The sequence below is a fragment of the Pan troglodytes genome, chromosome 19 (genome assembly GCF_028858775.2).
Source record: "Pan troglodytes isolate AG18354 chromosome 19, NHGRI_mPanTro3-v2.0_pri, whole genome shotgun sequence".
NCBI classification, from domain to species: Eukaryota; Metazoa; Chordata; class Mammalia; order Primates; family Hominidae; genus Pan; species Pan troglodytes.
In genome coordinates, this window is record NC_072417.2 from 77,699,737 (window position 1) to 77,715,764 (window position 16,028).

At 39.0% G+C, this 16,028-nt stretch overlaps 1 protein-coding gene across 4 annotated transcripts in view; it reads right to left on the reverse strand.

Annotated features, from left to right (window-relative positions):
* SMURF2 (SMAD specific E3 ubiquitin protein ligase 2) overlaps positions 1-16,028 on the reverse strand; it is a 120,506-nt gene that overhangs the window by 23,640 nt on the left and 80,838 nt on the right. For all 4 annotated transcript variants that reach the window (XM_511577.8, XM_024350557.3, XM_063799187.1 and 1 more), the window contains 3 exons: positions 15,431-15,633; positions 13,165-13,249; positions 6,567-6,725 (listed from right to left, as the gene is read on the reverse strand). In XM_511577.8, coding sequence (XP_511577.5) covers positions 6,567-6,725; positions 13,165-13,249; positions 15,431-15,633 — 447 coding nt within the window. The remainder of the gene's footprint in view (positions 1-6,566; positions 6,726-13,164; positions 13,250-15,430; positions 15,634-16,028) is intronic.

A 16,028-nucleotide genomic window follows, 5' to 3' on the forward strand; every position in this document is an offset into this window, starting at 1 on the left:
TGGCAATGTTTTGTAATAGTTTAACAACACTGCATCCTGTCACTGACAGATTAGGTACTGAGGTCTCACAGAAACTACACGATCTTCAGAACATGAAAAATGCCCCCCTTGGAAGAGAATAATGGCAGTAATATTGCAGGAGGGATTTGTATAAAAGGGCTAAGGAAGATTAATTCATCTGTGTAAGAAAGGCTTTTTTTAAGTCAAACCGGATATCCTAAAAATGTACATTTATATACAATAGGCCCAGGATACACTTCGAAGAGGTAACTTCTTTTGTTGCTTCCTCCCAAAATATTAATTCTCAATTCTTCTCAGTTTGAGTACCACGTTCCTCTCTAAAACACGATTTGTCCCAAGACATTTTTATCTGGCTCAGATAAGCAGGGTCTCAATCTGTTGCCTAGGATGAAGTGAAGTGCAGTGTGACGATCATAGCTCACTGTAACCTCCAACTCCTGGGCTCAAAGGATCCTCCTACCTAGCCTCCCAAAGCACTGGGATTACAGGCGTGAGCAACCATGCCCAGTTCCTCTAGCTGATTATAATGTATTGCCTTTCTCATTTCCTAAATGCTGAAACAGTAAAAAAAGCTAGCAAAAAAAAGTCATCTAAAAATATTTTGGATTACATAGCAATATAATCCAAACATCATAGCACCCTAAAATTCAAAATAAGGGCTAAACTAATTTCATCACTTCAGAATTAGCCTAATAACAATAATTTATATTCTAATGACATTTTTGCCAAAAAAATTTCCAAGAGAGAAAAACAATAAAAACCATAATAGATGTACCAAATAAGGTAATACTATATTTGACGGCTCATAGACATAGATTCAAAACTCCGTTAACACTCGTCTAAAGAAAAACCCCCCAATTTTAAAATCTTTAAAAAATAGAAATCAAACATTAATAGAAAAGATACTTCTATCCGACATATCCTGATATGTAAAGATTAATAAATTAACTTATAATTTAAAATTAGTGCCTTATGAATCTTTTTAAAACTACAATTTTAAGATTAAAATTGTTTCTTATGTATCTCAATAAATTGTTTCACATATAAATTATATATTACATAGCTGAATAAAAACTAATTTATCACTTTAAAGTTAATTTATGACAGAAACTTTAATGCTGCAAATAATTTTTATATATTTTATATAATGTAACACGAATATAAACCCCAGGGAGGATCTATCAGGTTAGGGACTTTACCGAACTAGTAGCTGGAGTTGTGAAATCCTGTCCTTAAAGAAGAAGAAAAAAACAAAACAAAACAAAACAAAAACGGATGTAGAAATGCTTAAGCTTTCTGGTTTGGTTTTTTTGTTTTTTTTGTTTTTGTTTTTGAGACAGTCTCGCTGTGTTGCCCAGGCTGGAGTGCAGTGGCGCAATCTCCGCTCACTGCAACCTCCGCCTCCCAGGGTCAAGCTATTCTCCTGCCTCAGCCTCCCGAGTAGCTGGGACTACAGGTGCCTGCCACCATGCCTGGCTAATTTTTGTATTTTTAGTGGAGACGGGGTTTCACCATATTGGCCAGGCTGGTCTCAAACTCCTGACCTTGTGATCCACCCACCTCGGCCTCCCAAAGCGCTGGGATTACAGGCGTGAGCCATCGTGCCCCACTGACAGAGAGTTTATTTTTTTTTTTAGATAGAGACTCTCTCGCCCAGGCTGGAGTACAGTGGCGCGATCTCAGCTCACTACACCCTCTACCTCCCAGGTTCAAGGAATTCTCATGCCTCAGCCTCCCGAGTAGCTGGGATTACAGGCATGCACCACCACGCCTACTTTTTTTGTAGAGACAGGTTTGTTATGTTGGCCAGGCTGATCTCCAACTCCTGGCCTCAAGTGATCTACCCGCCTCGGCCTCCCAAAGTGCTGGGATTACCAGTGTGAGCCACCATGCCCAGCCTTAAGCTTTTTCATAGCACAGTAACTTGAAATCAAAGATATTGAAGAGAGGAACAAATTAATACTAAAATACGAAAATGTTCAAATGAAAACTTTCTATTAGGAATATGTATAAAACTTCCAGATAATGCAAATGCTGGCCATATTAATGGAAACTAATCAACAAAATTGGAAAACTAACAATTATAAGAAAACTAGTCAAATGTTCTTCAAGTTACTTCCTGTCATTTACTCCAACAAACAGAAAAGACAACAGACATTTCTAATCATCCCACCTGTAGTTCTTCCTTCAGAACATTATTTTTCATTCAGTTATTTAATACAACTAACTATTCAGCAAAAAGATGGAAGATCTGTAACTGTTCTACTGAAATATTCTACTGGCAACATCAAGGCAAATATCTATTACCTAAAGCAGAGATGTCCAATCTTTTGGCTTCCCTGGGCCACACTGGAAAAAGAACTGTCTCGGGCCACACATAAAATACACTAACAATAGCTAATGAGCTGTTAAAAAAATCTCATAATGTTTTGTTTTGTTTTTGAAACAAAGTCTGGCTCTATCACCCAGGCTGGAATGTAGTGGTGTGATCTTGGCTCACTGCAACCTCCACCTCCCAGGTTTGAGCAATTCTCCTGCCTCAGCCTCCTGGGTCCCAACTAGCTGGGATTACAGGCACCCGCCACCACACCTGGCTTTTTTTTTTTTTTTTGAGACGGAGTTTCGCTCTATTGCCAGGCTGGAGTGCAGTGGCGCTGTCTCGGCTCACTGCAAAGTCCGCCTCCCTGGTTCAAGCAATTCTCCTGCCTCAGCCTCCCGAGTAGCTGGGACTACAGGCGTGCACCACCACACCCAGCTAATTTTTTTGTATTTTTAGTAGAGATGGGGTTTCACCATATTAGCCAGGATGGTCTCGATCTCCTGACCTTGTGATCCACCCGCCTCGGCCTCCCAAAGTGGTGGGATTACAGGTGTGGGCCACCGCGCCTGGCCTAATTTTTGTATTTTTAGTAGAGACGGGGTTTCACCATGTTGGCCAGGCTGGTCTCGAACTCCTGACCTCAGGCAATCCGCCCGCCTCAGCCTCCCAAAGTGCTGGGATTATAGGCGTTGAGCCACTATGCCTTGCCCACATAATGGTTTTTAAGAAGGTTTACCAGCTTGTGTTGGGCCACATTGAAAGCCGTCCTGGGCCCAGCCTAAGGGCCGTGAGTTGGACAAGCTTGACCTAAAGGGATGATCCTGGAGGCAGGAGGTAAATAAAGCACAACCACCTCTTGGAGGCTTCCTGGGCCTCTCAGAGAGCCATACTGGCTCTTGATTACCATTGTACATTTGTCAAGTACTTTGGGTATGTTACATACTAAAGCAGCAAAAATAAATGGGATACACGTCTTCTTAAGTAATTCAAAGTCTAGTAGGGGAAGCAGAAAGGTAACAAACAATTAAGATACAAAAGTAAAACAAAAGCCCTCTGTAGAGTGCTCCAACATCTTTTATTCCTTATCATCTCCCCAAATTCCAATTTGCTGCCCCTATATGCCCTTTAAAAAAACCCAGGCCGGGCACAATGGCTCACACCTGTAATCCCAGCACTTTGGGAGGCTGAGGCAGGAGGATCACTTGAGGCCAAGAGTTGGAGACCAGCCTGGCTAACACGGTGAAACTTCGTCTCTACTAAAAATACAAAAATTAGCTGGGCGTGGTGGTGCGTGCCTGTAGTCCCAGCTACTCAGGAGGCTGAGGCAGGAGAATCGCTTGAACCCAAGAGGCGGAGGTTGCAGTGAGCTGAGATAGCACCACTGCACTCCAGCCTGGGCAACAAAGCAAGACTCCATCTCAAAAAAAATTCCAGAACTAGGCGTGGTGGCTCACACCTGTAATCCCAGCACTTTGGGAGGCCGAGGCGGGCAGATCACCTGAGGTCAAGAGCTCGAGACCAGTCTGGGCAACGCGGTGAAACCCCATCTCTACTAAAAATACAAAAATTAGCTTGGCGTGGTGGCAAGCGCCTATAATCCCAGCTAACTTGGAAGGCTGAGGCAGGAGAATTGCTTGAACCCGGGATGTGGAGGTTGCAGTGAGCTGAGATCACGCCATTGCACTCCAGCCTGGGTGACAACAGGGAAACTCCATCTAAAAAAAAAAAAAAAAAAAATCCATACACAAAAGTAAAGTCCACATGGATTAAAGACTTTACAGTAAAAGACAAAACTATAAATGTATTAAAAACATTTACTTGTAGTGTGAATTTTAGAAGATAAAGATTACATTAGAAAAATAGGCAAAAAGATATAAATTAACAAAAGAAGTTGATGCAGCTGGTCAATAGGCCAAAAAAAAGCTGTTCAAGCTCAATAGACAATGGCAAAAAATTGTGAACAGGACCTTCACAAAAACAGGAAATCCAAATAGTCAATAAACCTATAAAAAGGTGCTCAACCTCATCAGTAATTAGGCAAATTCAAGTTAAAGTTACAATGGGAAACCATTAAACATCATCAGAACAGCAAAAATTTTGAAGTCCAACAACAGCAAGTACTGGCAAGCTTCTGCAGCAACAGGAACTCATATATTGCCGGTAAAAGACTAAACTGGCATAGCCACTTTAGAAAAGTTACCTTTATACATTAAAGTTGAAGATAGAAATATTCTACGACATAGCAATTCCACAACCAGGCAAGCGCCCTAGAGCAGTGTTACTCAAAGGGTAGACTGCAGATGACACTTATTTTGCTATCTAGGCTATAAAGACCCTAATGCACAGAAACAGTCCATACTTCTCTGTTTCTTCAGATACTTTTACATTAGGGCTTTCAAATACTTGCGACCTTCATTTGTAAGCAAGGTTTTAGAATCTTCTATCTACAATAAAGTAAGATCTGCTGACATAATGAGACTGCCAGGATAATTATACATATTTCAAAGAAGGAACCAAAGATACACATTTTCAATGTTTTCTCCTATTATCCTAAAAAACTGGTAGCCAGTTCTCATTTAAATTTTTTGCTTTATTAACCTAACTCCAAAAATTAATGAAACAAGGACATTTTCAGAAGTCATTTTAAAGTATATTATTATTTTTGTTGTGTTTTTAACATTTTAACATACATAAGAACTTTACAACAAATGAATAAGACAGAGCAGGTAATGTCACCATTCATTTAGAGAAGCTAAAATGAATTATTCAGCGGTCAGAGTGAACCTTGCTCTCCAAGTTCTTAGCCTAAAATCCTTGTTGCTATACCACTCTCAGTGTTTTTGCCAGAAGTGTTGAAAAAGACACTTTGCTACTTTGCTTAGTAACGAAGTTTTCCTGTTCTCTCTTTTCCTCCTCCTGCCCCCATTCTTCAGAAGGCAATGCTAATAAGTAACAGAGTTAGAAGAAATGAGGCAGCTAGAGAGAAAAGAAAAGCAAAGGATGCAAATAATATACACACAATACTCAGTATAGTGCCTCACAGGCAGCTGAAGCCAGAGCATCCTGGTTTCGCTCCAGACTTCACCACTGGCAACGTATGGAAAGTCATGTAACCTCTATGCCTCAGTTTCCTCATCTGTAAAAATGGCAGTAGCTAACTCACAGAGTTTTTCTGAGGATGAAATTACGAATTTGGGGTGTTTTTGTTTGTTTGCTTTTTAAAGACAAGAGTCTCACTCTGTTGCCCAAGCTAGAATGAGTGGCGCGATCACAGCTCACTGCAGCCACGACCTCCTGAGCTCAAGAGATCCTCCCACCTCGGTGTCCTGAGTAGCTGGGACCACAGGTGCGCACCACCATGACCAGCTAATTTTTAAAAAATTTTTTGAAGAGAATAGGACTCACATGTTGCCCAGGTTGGTCTTGAACTCCTAGGCTCAAGTGATTCTCCAACCTCAGCCTCCCAAAGTGCTGGGATTACAGCATGAGCCACATGCCTGGCCTTACTAACATATGTAAAGTATAAAGAACAATGCTTGGCACACAATAAGTGCTACTAAGGTGTTAGCCATTAATATAAATTATTAATAATTTTGTATTACAATGGCAACACAAAATTAGCCTGTTCAACCCCTACTTCTCCTGTCAAGATATTGCCTCTGTAAAAGGCCATCTTGAGCACCTCTAATAACCCTTTTCCTAACATTCCAAGACAGGTTCCTACCTAAAAGCATAGTAGGTTTAAAATACTCATATCAGAGTAAACCTTGTCACACTCTTACATAAATTTTGCTCAATAAAAGTAAATTATAACTGATGAAAGTAGATGTTCTTTCATTTTTTTTTTTTAAGAGACAGGGTCTCCATCTGTCACCCAGGCTGGAGTTGGAGTGGTGTGATCATAGTCCACTGCAGCCTCAAACTCCTGGGCTCAGCGATTCTCCTGCCTCAGTTTCCCAAGTAGCTAGGACTGCAGGCATACACCACCATACCCAGCTAATTTTTTAATTTAAACAACTTTTTTTTTGTAGAGATGAGGTCTCACTATATTGACCAGGCTAGTCTCAAACCCCTGGCCTCAAGTGATCCTGCTGCCACGGCCTCCCAAAGCACTGCGATTAAAGGTGTGAGCCACTGTATCGAGACTCACATTTATTATTAAAAGCATCTATGCGTTTCATCATGTTTAACTCCCATTTTAACATGTATCGTTTCAAAAACTTACTTTAAAACTAAATGCAAGTTAGCAGACAGCCGAGGATCTGTAAATTGTGTTGTTCTGTTGTTATGGTCAACGAAATAAACTCTGCCTGTTGCCGTATTACGGATCTCCCATCCAGGAGGCAATGGACCAAGCTCTTCACAATTGATGTTGCTAAGATCCCTGCAAAAACAAATATAAAATAAAAAATACCTCATTGCTCGCCCTGCTGAACCAAGCAAGTGTAAATGACACGGAACAATTCCACAAAGTGTGAGAAAATGTATTGTTTCAGAAACTTGAGATGTTCAGCTGGAATCTTTAATTCCCAATGGTTTAACAAACTTTCATCTTCAAAGCCCAATCCATAAATGGCTCAGAAAAACTTATCACATAGCCTACATTTTTTAGTAATTTCCTAGGCTTTAATGTAATACAGATTTAAATTAATATAAAATCAATCACAATATTTGCCAACATAAACTGTATTTCAATACGTGTTTGACAGGAAGTAATTTTACAAGTGTCAGTGATATAAAGAATTAAATGCTTTCTAAAATTTCCCTTCATTTCTTTACTATACCATAAAATTTGCATAAAATGTCCATCCCATAATTTTAAGCTCGCCAACAAAGCAAAACTGGAAATGTTACTGAAATTATGATCCTGAAAATAATCACAGCATATTTTTAAAGAATAAACTGCAATTCTAAAATCTGTAAAGTTAGTCAATGAAGAACCTGTTTAAGATACATTACCAAGAGTGCTCTAAGGGTTACCACTGCAATAAGAAAAGCTAAGATTTTTAATGGACCAAAGACTATTGCTATTATATTATACATTCTTAAAATACTAGTATATATAGAGAAGGATTTATAGGGCCTTAAAGAATGAGTTAAGGAGCTTCCAGGTTGGTGAACACACTGAGGTACTGGACGGTGGCCTGCCCAGAGAGGGCATGGTAGCTCCTTGCCCTCCCCCCATACTGTGTCCTAAGCATTGCTTCCATTTGGCTGTTCCAGAGTTGTATCCTCTATAATAAACTGGCAATAGAACTGCAAATTCTTATCCTCTACACTGTTAGAAAAAAATATTTCAGTGAACCTTCCAAAGTGTGGAAATTGCTGTTGTCATCCACCAGAAGAGAAAAGTCACTGCCCTTGGTGACATAATTGAGACTGCGTGTAACAATGTATGATATGATCAGGTCATTTCCTGCCTTAAATGAATACTTTAGGTTGCCAGAGCCATGTGTAAATACCAAAGAAACGACATACTCTGAAAGTGACCAAGCAAACTCAAGCATCTAGATAGTAAAACTGTTTTTGTGGTCCTCTTTTTATTAAAAAAAAGAGGAGGAGGAGGAGGAGGAGGAGGGGGAGGAGGAGGGGGAGGAGGAGGAGGAGGAGGGGGAGGAGGAGGAGGGGGGGAGGAGGAGGAGGGGGGGAGGAGGAGGGGGGAGGAGGAGGAGAAGATAAAAGCAGCATGTTTATGTAAATTTAAATTGTAACAGATAATTATAAGTAATCACAAATTTCATCAAAACCACATTTTAAAAGTTATACTAGAAAAATGTTTTTCCTGAGATGACCTCTCCTTAGTCATAGTGAAACCAATGATGGGCACACAGGGACCTATATTTGCCAAAGCAATCATTCTGACTTCTGCTATAGGTGTTCCAAGAGACTCCTGCTACAGAACAGCTAAAGTGTAGGAAAAAACACCATTTGAAACACTGCTAGTCTCAAAAGAGGCAAGGGAAAGTTCCAACAATTCTCCTCAAATTTAAAAAAAAAGGGAGTTCGGGGGACTGAGTAAAGATGGTACCTGAGTGGCAGGTAGGCAGAAGGGCAAGCCAGCAGCAAGACTGGGATAGGAAACCTGAAGCTTCCTCCCCAAGCTGAGAACTCAGGGAGTTCAGCCTCCCAAATTCAGCCTCCCAAAGTGCTGGGATTATAGGCATGAGCCACTGCACCGGCCCCAAATAGATTTTTAGTGGTTTAGAAATGAAAAACAGGAGCTGGAGGACATTATCCTTAGCAAACTAAAGCAGGAACAGAAAACCAAATATTGCATGTTCTCACTTATAAGTAGGAGCTAAATGATGAGAACACACGGACACATGGAGAGGAACAACAGGTACTATGGCCTATCTGAGGGTGGAAAATAACGAATGGGTACTAGGCTTAGTATCTGGGTGACAGAATCATCTGTACAACAAACCCTCATGACACAAGTTTACCTATAACAAACCTGCACATGTACCCCTGAACCTAAAAGTTAAAAAAAAAATTAAAATAAAAAATGAACAATTCTACTGATAAAATGTAGAATTTCATTTCATGTCATTTTATTAGAATTTTATAAATCTACAGTCATACACGGGAGAGTGCTAAAGCACTGATTAAAAGAGCAAAACACTAGAAATAATCTTTATGTCTCACTGGGAGCTGGTTAAAGAAAAATGGAATGTTATACAGTCATACAAAGTAACACAGATCTGTATTTCAAGACTACAGTCACTCAGTATGCAATATAACAAATAACAAGGCATTAATCATTGTTTTAAAGAGAAATGCAAAACATGGTGAAATGAGATTTCTTGGATAAATCTAGGTATCCTGGATATCTTTAAATAAAGTTTGTTTTAAAGAGTCTGACTTTGCAATTTTATAAATATCTTCGAATAGTGATATTGTAATAGAAACTAAATATTTATAGTATACTTTCATAAAAGATCTTCCATACAAAAGGCATATTTGCTAAAGGATCCTCCAAAACAAAAGATGTAAGTTTTTAAGGTAATTTGGGGGATACAGAATAAGAAAAATAATCCCAAGTGTTATTTCATAAAATCATCATTCAAAATACATGTCAATACTCAACATGAGATATTCTTAAAGCTTCGCAGAAATCCTTTACTCACTAATAAAAAACTGACATGTTTCCTCTGGAATAAGAGCCTATTACCAACAGTGGTGCTGAAATCTGTCTCAATTTCAATTTCTGTTGCCAGCTTACATACTATTCTTTCAACATATAACTCAAGGTCAACTTTCTCACTATTGTAAATCATTTAGTTAAAAAAAAATGATCATTGTTATTCTATACATTTCCTACAAATAATTTCTAATTATTTTAAAGAAAAGCTTATTATTGACCTTCAACTAGATAAACAGAATCCAAAAAGCTTTTTACAATTTATATAATAAAACTGATTTTGAAAAGTTAGGCCGTTGGATTTTTTTTTTCTTTTTTTAGTAAGCTTAAAAAAAAAAAGTAAAATTTCCTCCCCACTACTTTTTATCTATTTATTTTTTTAGAGATGGAGTCTTGCTGTGTTGCCCAGGCTGGAGTGCCACGGTGCGATCTCGGCTCACCACAACCTCCACCTCCCAGGTTCAAGCAATTCTTCTTCTTCAGCCTCCTGAGTAGCTGGGATTACAGGCACATGCCACCATGCCTGGCTAATTTTGTGTTTTTAGTAGAGACGGGTTTTCACCATGTTGGCCAGGCTGGTCTCAAATTCCTGACTTCAAGTGATCCTCCTGCCTCAGCCTCCCAAAGTGCTGGGATTACAGGTGTGAGCCACCGTGCCCGGCCCCCACTACTTTTTAAAAACTAACAGCTTATATTGTCAAGACATGGAAATGGCAACCTTGATAAAGTAATGAGTAATAGCACATTCCCTTGGTTGCCACCCTCAAAGAATTCTGAGCTCTATAACACAAAGTAAGACATTTTCATAATCACAGTTTTATTTATAAATAGAGAGTATCAAAGCAACCCAAGACTAGCTAGTCACATCTGTTTTTTATTCAAATACACAATAGAGTCCTGAGCATAAGCTTTAGGCAGGAAAAAAAACCTTCTGTGGGTTGTTCTAGGGGTTTGTTTTGGAGGAGGGGGGCTGCTGTGCTTAACATAAAATATCCACATCCTACAAATCCTTTGTATGTGCAACATACAAAGTTGATTTAGAATTTAATTTAGAATTCAAGCTTTTTTCCAGTTGTAACTGGACTACTTGGTACTTTGCATCTGTTCATTAAAAAATAACTCAAAATAGGGCCAAGCACGGTGGCTCATGCCTGTAATCCCAGCACTTTGGGAGGCCGAGGTGCACAGATTGCTTGAGCTCAGGAGTTTGAGACTAGCTTGGGCAACATGACGTAACCCCATCTCTACTAAAAATACAAAAATTAGCGGGGTATTGTGGCGCATGCCTGTAGTCCCAGCTATTCAGGAGGCTGAGGTGGGAGGATGACTTGAACCCAGGAGGCAGAGGTTGTAGTGAGCCAGGACTGCACTGCTGCTCTCCAGCCTGGACAGCAGAGCTAGATCCTGTCTCAAAAAAAAGAGAGGGAGGGAGGCAGGGAGAAAACAATGTTCCAAAAATTATGGTAAATCACTAAATTTATTTGTGTGTCATTTCATCTTTTTGAAGTTAAAAGTAATTGACATTTTGGTTAGTAAATGCAATATCTGCAGCTGAAATACACAAGTTTGGATATTTAAATTAAATTAGGGCCAGGCACAGTGGCTCACGCATGTAATCCCAGCACTTTGGTAGGTCGAGGCGAGCAAATCACCTGAGGTCAGGTGCTCAAGACAAGCCTGGACAACATGGCAAAATCTCGTCTCTACTAAAAATACAAAAATTAGCTGGGTGTGGTGGCAGGTGCCTGTAATCCTAGCTACTCAAGAGGCTGAGGCAGGAGAATCACTTGAACCCGGGAGGCGGAGGTTGCAGTGAGCTGACATTGCACCACTGCACTCCAGCCTGGACAACAGAATGAGACTCCGTCTCAAAAACATTAATTAATTAATTAAATTACGTTGTTTTCTAAAAATGGAATTTTATTAAGGAACACATAAAAGAACATTGAATGCATTTATGAGGTTAAATTTTTTAAAGATTTTTTTTTTTAAGCTGAACCATAATTAAGAATATCAACCTACTACCCGTTTTTAAAGGGTATGTGTTCCATTATTCCCTGGGTCAATTTTCTTTTTCTATCCTTTTTTTTTTTTTTTGAGACGGGTCTCGTTCTGTCACCCAGGCTAGAGTGCAGTGGTGTGATCTCAGCTCACTGCAACTTCCGCCTCCCACCTTAGCCTCGCGAGCAGCTGGGACTACACGAATATTCTTTCTCTTTTTTTGAAATGGGGTCTTGCCCCAGCCATCCCATTACTGGGTATATACCCAAACGATTATAAATCATGCTGCTATAAAGACACATGCACACGTATGTTTATTACGGCACTATTCACAATAGCAAAGACTTGGAATCCACCCAAATGTCCATCAATGATAGACTGGATTAAGAAAATGTGGCACATATACACCATGGAATACTATGCAGCCATAAAAAAGGATGAGTTCATGTCCTTTGTAGGGACATGGATGAAGCTGGAAACCATCATTCTCAGCCAACTATCGCAAGGCCAAAAAAACAAACACTGCATGTTCTCACTCATAGGTGGGAATTGAACAATGAGAACACTTGGACACAAGAAGGGGAACATCACACACCAGGGCCTGTTGTGGGGTGGGGGGAGGGGGGAGGGATAGCATTAGGATATATACCTAATGTAAATGACAAGTTAATGGGTGCAGCACACCAACATGGCACATGTATACATATGTAACAAACCTGCACGTTGTAAACATATACCCTAGAACTTAAAGTATAATAAAATAAATAAATAAATAAAACACTAAAAAAAAAAAAAAAAAGAGAGAGAAATGGGGTCTTGCTCTGTCGTCCAGGCTGGAGTGCTGTAGCACGACCAAGGCTCACTGCAGCTTCAACCTCCATGGCTCAAGCAATCCCCTTGCCTCAGCCTCCCAAGCAACTGGGACCACAGATGTGCTCTACCACATACAGCTGATTTTTAATCTTTGGTAGAGACCAGGTCTATGTGGCTCAGACTGGTTTCAAACTCCTGGGTCTCAAGTGATCCTCATGCCTCAGCCTCCCAAAGTGTTGGGAATACAGGTAAGAGCCACCTGCTTGGTGCCCTAGGACAAATTTCAAACTCCTAAAAGATCCATGTTTTCATTCCACTTTTTTTTTTTTTTTTTTTTTTTGAGACAGAGTCTCGCTCTGTGGCCAGGCTGGAGTGCAGTGGCGTGATCTCAGCTCACTGCAAACCTCCACCTCCCTGGGTTCAAGCGATTCCCTGCCTCAGCCACCCGAGTAGCTGGGATTACAGGCACGCGCCACCACGCCCAGCTCATTTTTGTATTTTTAGTAGAGATGGGGTTTCACCATGTTGGCCAGGATGGTTTCGATCTCTTGACCTCATGATCTGCCCACCTTGGCCTCCCAAAGTGCTGGGATTACAGGCATGAGCTACCATGCCCTGCCTATTCCACTTTTTTTTAAGGGGAAGCAGGGGAGGGTGGCTAGGAACTGGTGAGGGAGGGGAGAACTGAGGTGGGATTGCAGAGCAGTAGGCAGGACTTTCTACTAAACGTTAAAACTGAAGTAACTATCAGAAGAGTCAAACTTTTACATAAACTATTTTTAAAAGGTAAAAATTTCTTAAAAATCAAAGAAATCCTAGGTGAAATGGCTCTTTGATGGTCTAAAGAGTGCTTAAAATACGTTCTTACCTGGGCACTCTTGGATCATGCCATGTGCTCACACCAGTCTGTGTATGTAAGAAATACACCTGGCCTTGTTGCGTTGTCCTCTGTTCTGTAAAATTAATAAACACTGATAACAAAAACATTCAGACTGTCCAGATCAAAGACAGTTATATACACTAAGATGATATACTAATAGGGAAAAATCTCCAAATTACCAATCTATTTTATTTATTATCAAAAAAGGGCTTTACAAATTATTTGTTCTGTCTCTCGGAAACAATTTTACAAATGATGAGGGCCACAGGCCAGCTATCCACAAACAAACTAAACTTATAACGTGGCTTAAATACTAAATATGTTGCAATGGAAAACAAATCAAGATTGTCACAATACTAATAACTAAAAAATTTTAAATGATGTATAAAAGGCTCTGAGAAAGAGGCTGGCCAACATTGGGAAGATTTGAGGAGGAACTTCCAGAAATTTTCAAAGAGTCTGGAGGTTGATAATGCTTATTATGCCTAATTTTATACCAAAACTTATGTTTTCTCTTTGCTAGACAAAGGTATATTCTCAAGATTACATTTGAGCTCAAAGAGAAGCAAAACAGATGAGATACTGGGGAGACATTCTATGTCATAAACAGATAGAGATGGAAAAATAGCCAAATTAGAAAGAAGAGGACTAAAGAGCAAGCATGCACACTGGGGAGAAAAAAGTCAAGGACAAAATGAACTCAAAATCCTTGGGAAGACACAGGAAAGCCAGGGTGAAGAGAACAATCTCTAAAAGGGTTTCTTTATGGTGGGTTTTGTTTTGTCTTTAGACAAAATCCAATGAGAAACTTCAATACATAAAAAACTATTACTAATATTTATTAGTATAAATCTAATTTGTTTATAAACGTATAGTGTCAATAAATTTAAACTTTAAACTTTCACAAATTATAAACAAAATCATATTACTATAGAGGACAGCTATAATAATTTCAGCCTTGGTATCCACTTTATTTTTATGTTTTGGTTGTACAGTTTTTAAAATTCAAATCACAGAAATATTGTAGAAGTATAACCACTCCCACTCTAAAGAGCTTGCCTTATAATCTCAAAGAGAAATGGCAGGAGAGTATTTCTTCTCAGGTCTGAACATTGATAATGACAGTTAAAATTTACTATGCCAGACACTGTGCCAGCATTTCACATGAAATTAGATATCACTGATTTCTTGCAACAAACCTAGATGGTTGGTGCTGTTATTTTCCTCTATAGAGGATAAAATTGAGGCTCAAAGAGGTTAAATAATGTGCTCGGTGTTACATGGCAAAGCCAGGATATGAACCTAGGTCCTAGGTCTGTCTGTCACTCAAGCCTATAATTTAATGATTGTGCTAAAAGTTAACCTTTGAGTCATAGCACAGTTAATGGACAAATTTTTTCAAATTAAAGAGCTAAAATACATTTAAAACTAAAATAAGAATCATGCATTTGCAGAAGAGTTTTAAAATATATTCTTGAGTAAAATAAAACTTAGATGTGGCAATTCCCAGTGTTGGTCATTAGATGTCAACATCAATCCAAAGTGGTTTATCTATAGTCTGTTAAGAGGGCAAAGATGTAAGTAACCTTGTTGAGCTTTTGGCAAGAAGAGGAAGTCAAGTTCAGACTATATACAAGGATTCACAAGATGGTATTAAATTAGAAACTTCCGTATTCTATTAGGACAAGACTCATGTTATCTTCCACATGAAACTTTATAATCTAGGATTTTATATAAGATTGTAATCATTTTATACAAACATAGAAGTGACTCAGTCATTTACAACAATCCAATCAGATAATCCAAAATTACAGACAATACAAATATATGATCAGAAATATGCCTTTAAAATTATTTCTAAATATATATATCTAAAAAATTATGTCATAGGTTGAACTTCAGATTACCGTTATCAGTAACAATACCATCTTACCTTTCTATACAGTGCCTATTTGCAAAACAGTCTCACTTCATTTCGTATGCTTCTCACACTACCTTTGTTATAAACTAGTCATCTCACTTCATTATAGAAGAGCACAAACGCTGAGGCTGAATGATGAGCACAAGGTCAAACTGTTGGTTAGGTAGTCATCTACCACTTCAAAGACTTTTCAAAGTTGGGAGGTTTTATATTTATTTTCATGCAGAATCCCTAAGCTCAGATTAATAACTTTTTCAAAATATATTTTCTGACTTCCTCAGCAAGCTGAAATCAGTAAACCACATTTTATTTTTCCTTTGCTAGTTGTCATACCATAGCCTTCTGGTAGGTCTGGAGGAGTATGTAAATGTGTTCTGCTCATGTAATTTCTATGTCGTTGTGACCTGACTCTCCTCTCTGCCAGCCTGGGATCTGAAGACTGTCCACATGTTGCACCATTTGTTCCACTAATTGGAGTGTTCTCATCAACAAAGCAGCTAAGAGGTCTGCCAGGGCTAGAATATTCGGATGCCGGTCTATTGAAAATTAACAAGGAAAAGACGTTATCAATTTAGATATCAAAAGTAGAGTTCTCTAGACAATATATATATACTGCAGTAACAACCACTTATCATGTCTGAAAACAGAATGACTAATACAAGTATAATGACTTCAAGAACTCTGAGTAAAAGCAAACCTGAAGTCTCTAAGCACCAAAGAAATGCAAATGATAAGCATGTCATCAACTATGTATTTAAATGACTTTATTTTAATGACATTTGATATAAAACCCATACGTATCTGTGGATGTGAGACTGGCTTACAAAACACTGCTTGATCTAGCTATAGCCTCTCCCTCAGACCTGACTTCCCACCATTCTCCCTCCCACTCTGCTTCAGCCACACTCATATTCTTCCTGTTCCTTGAACT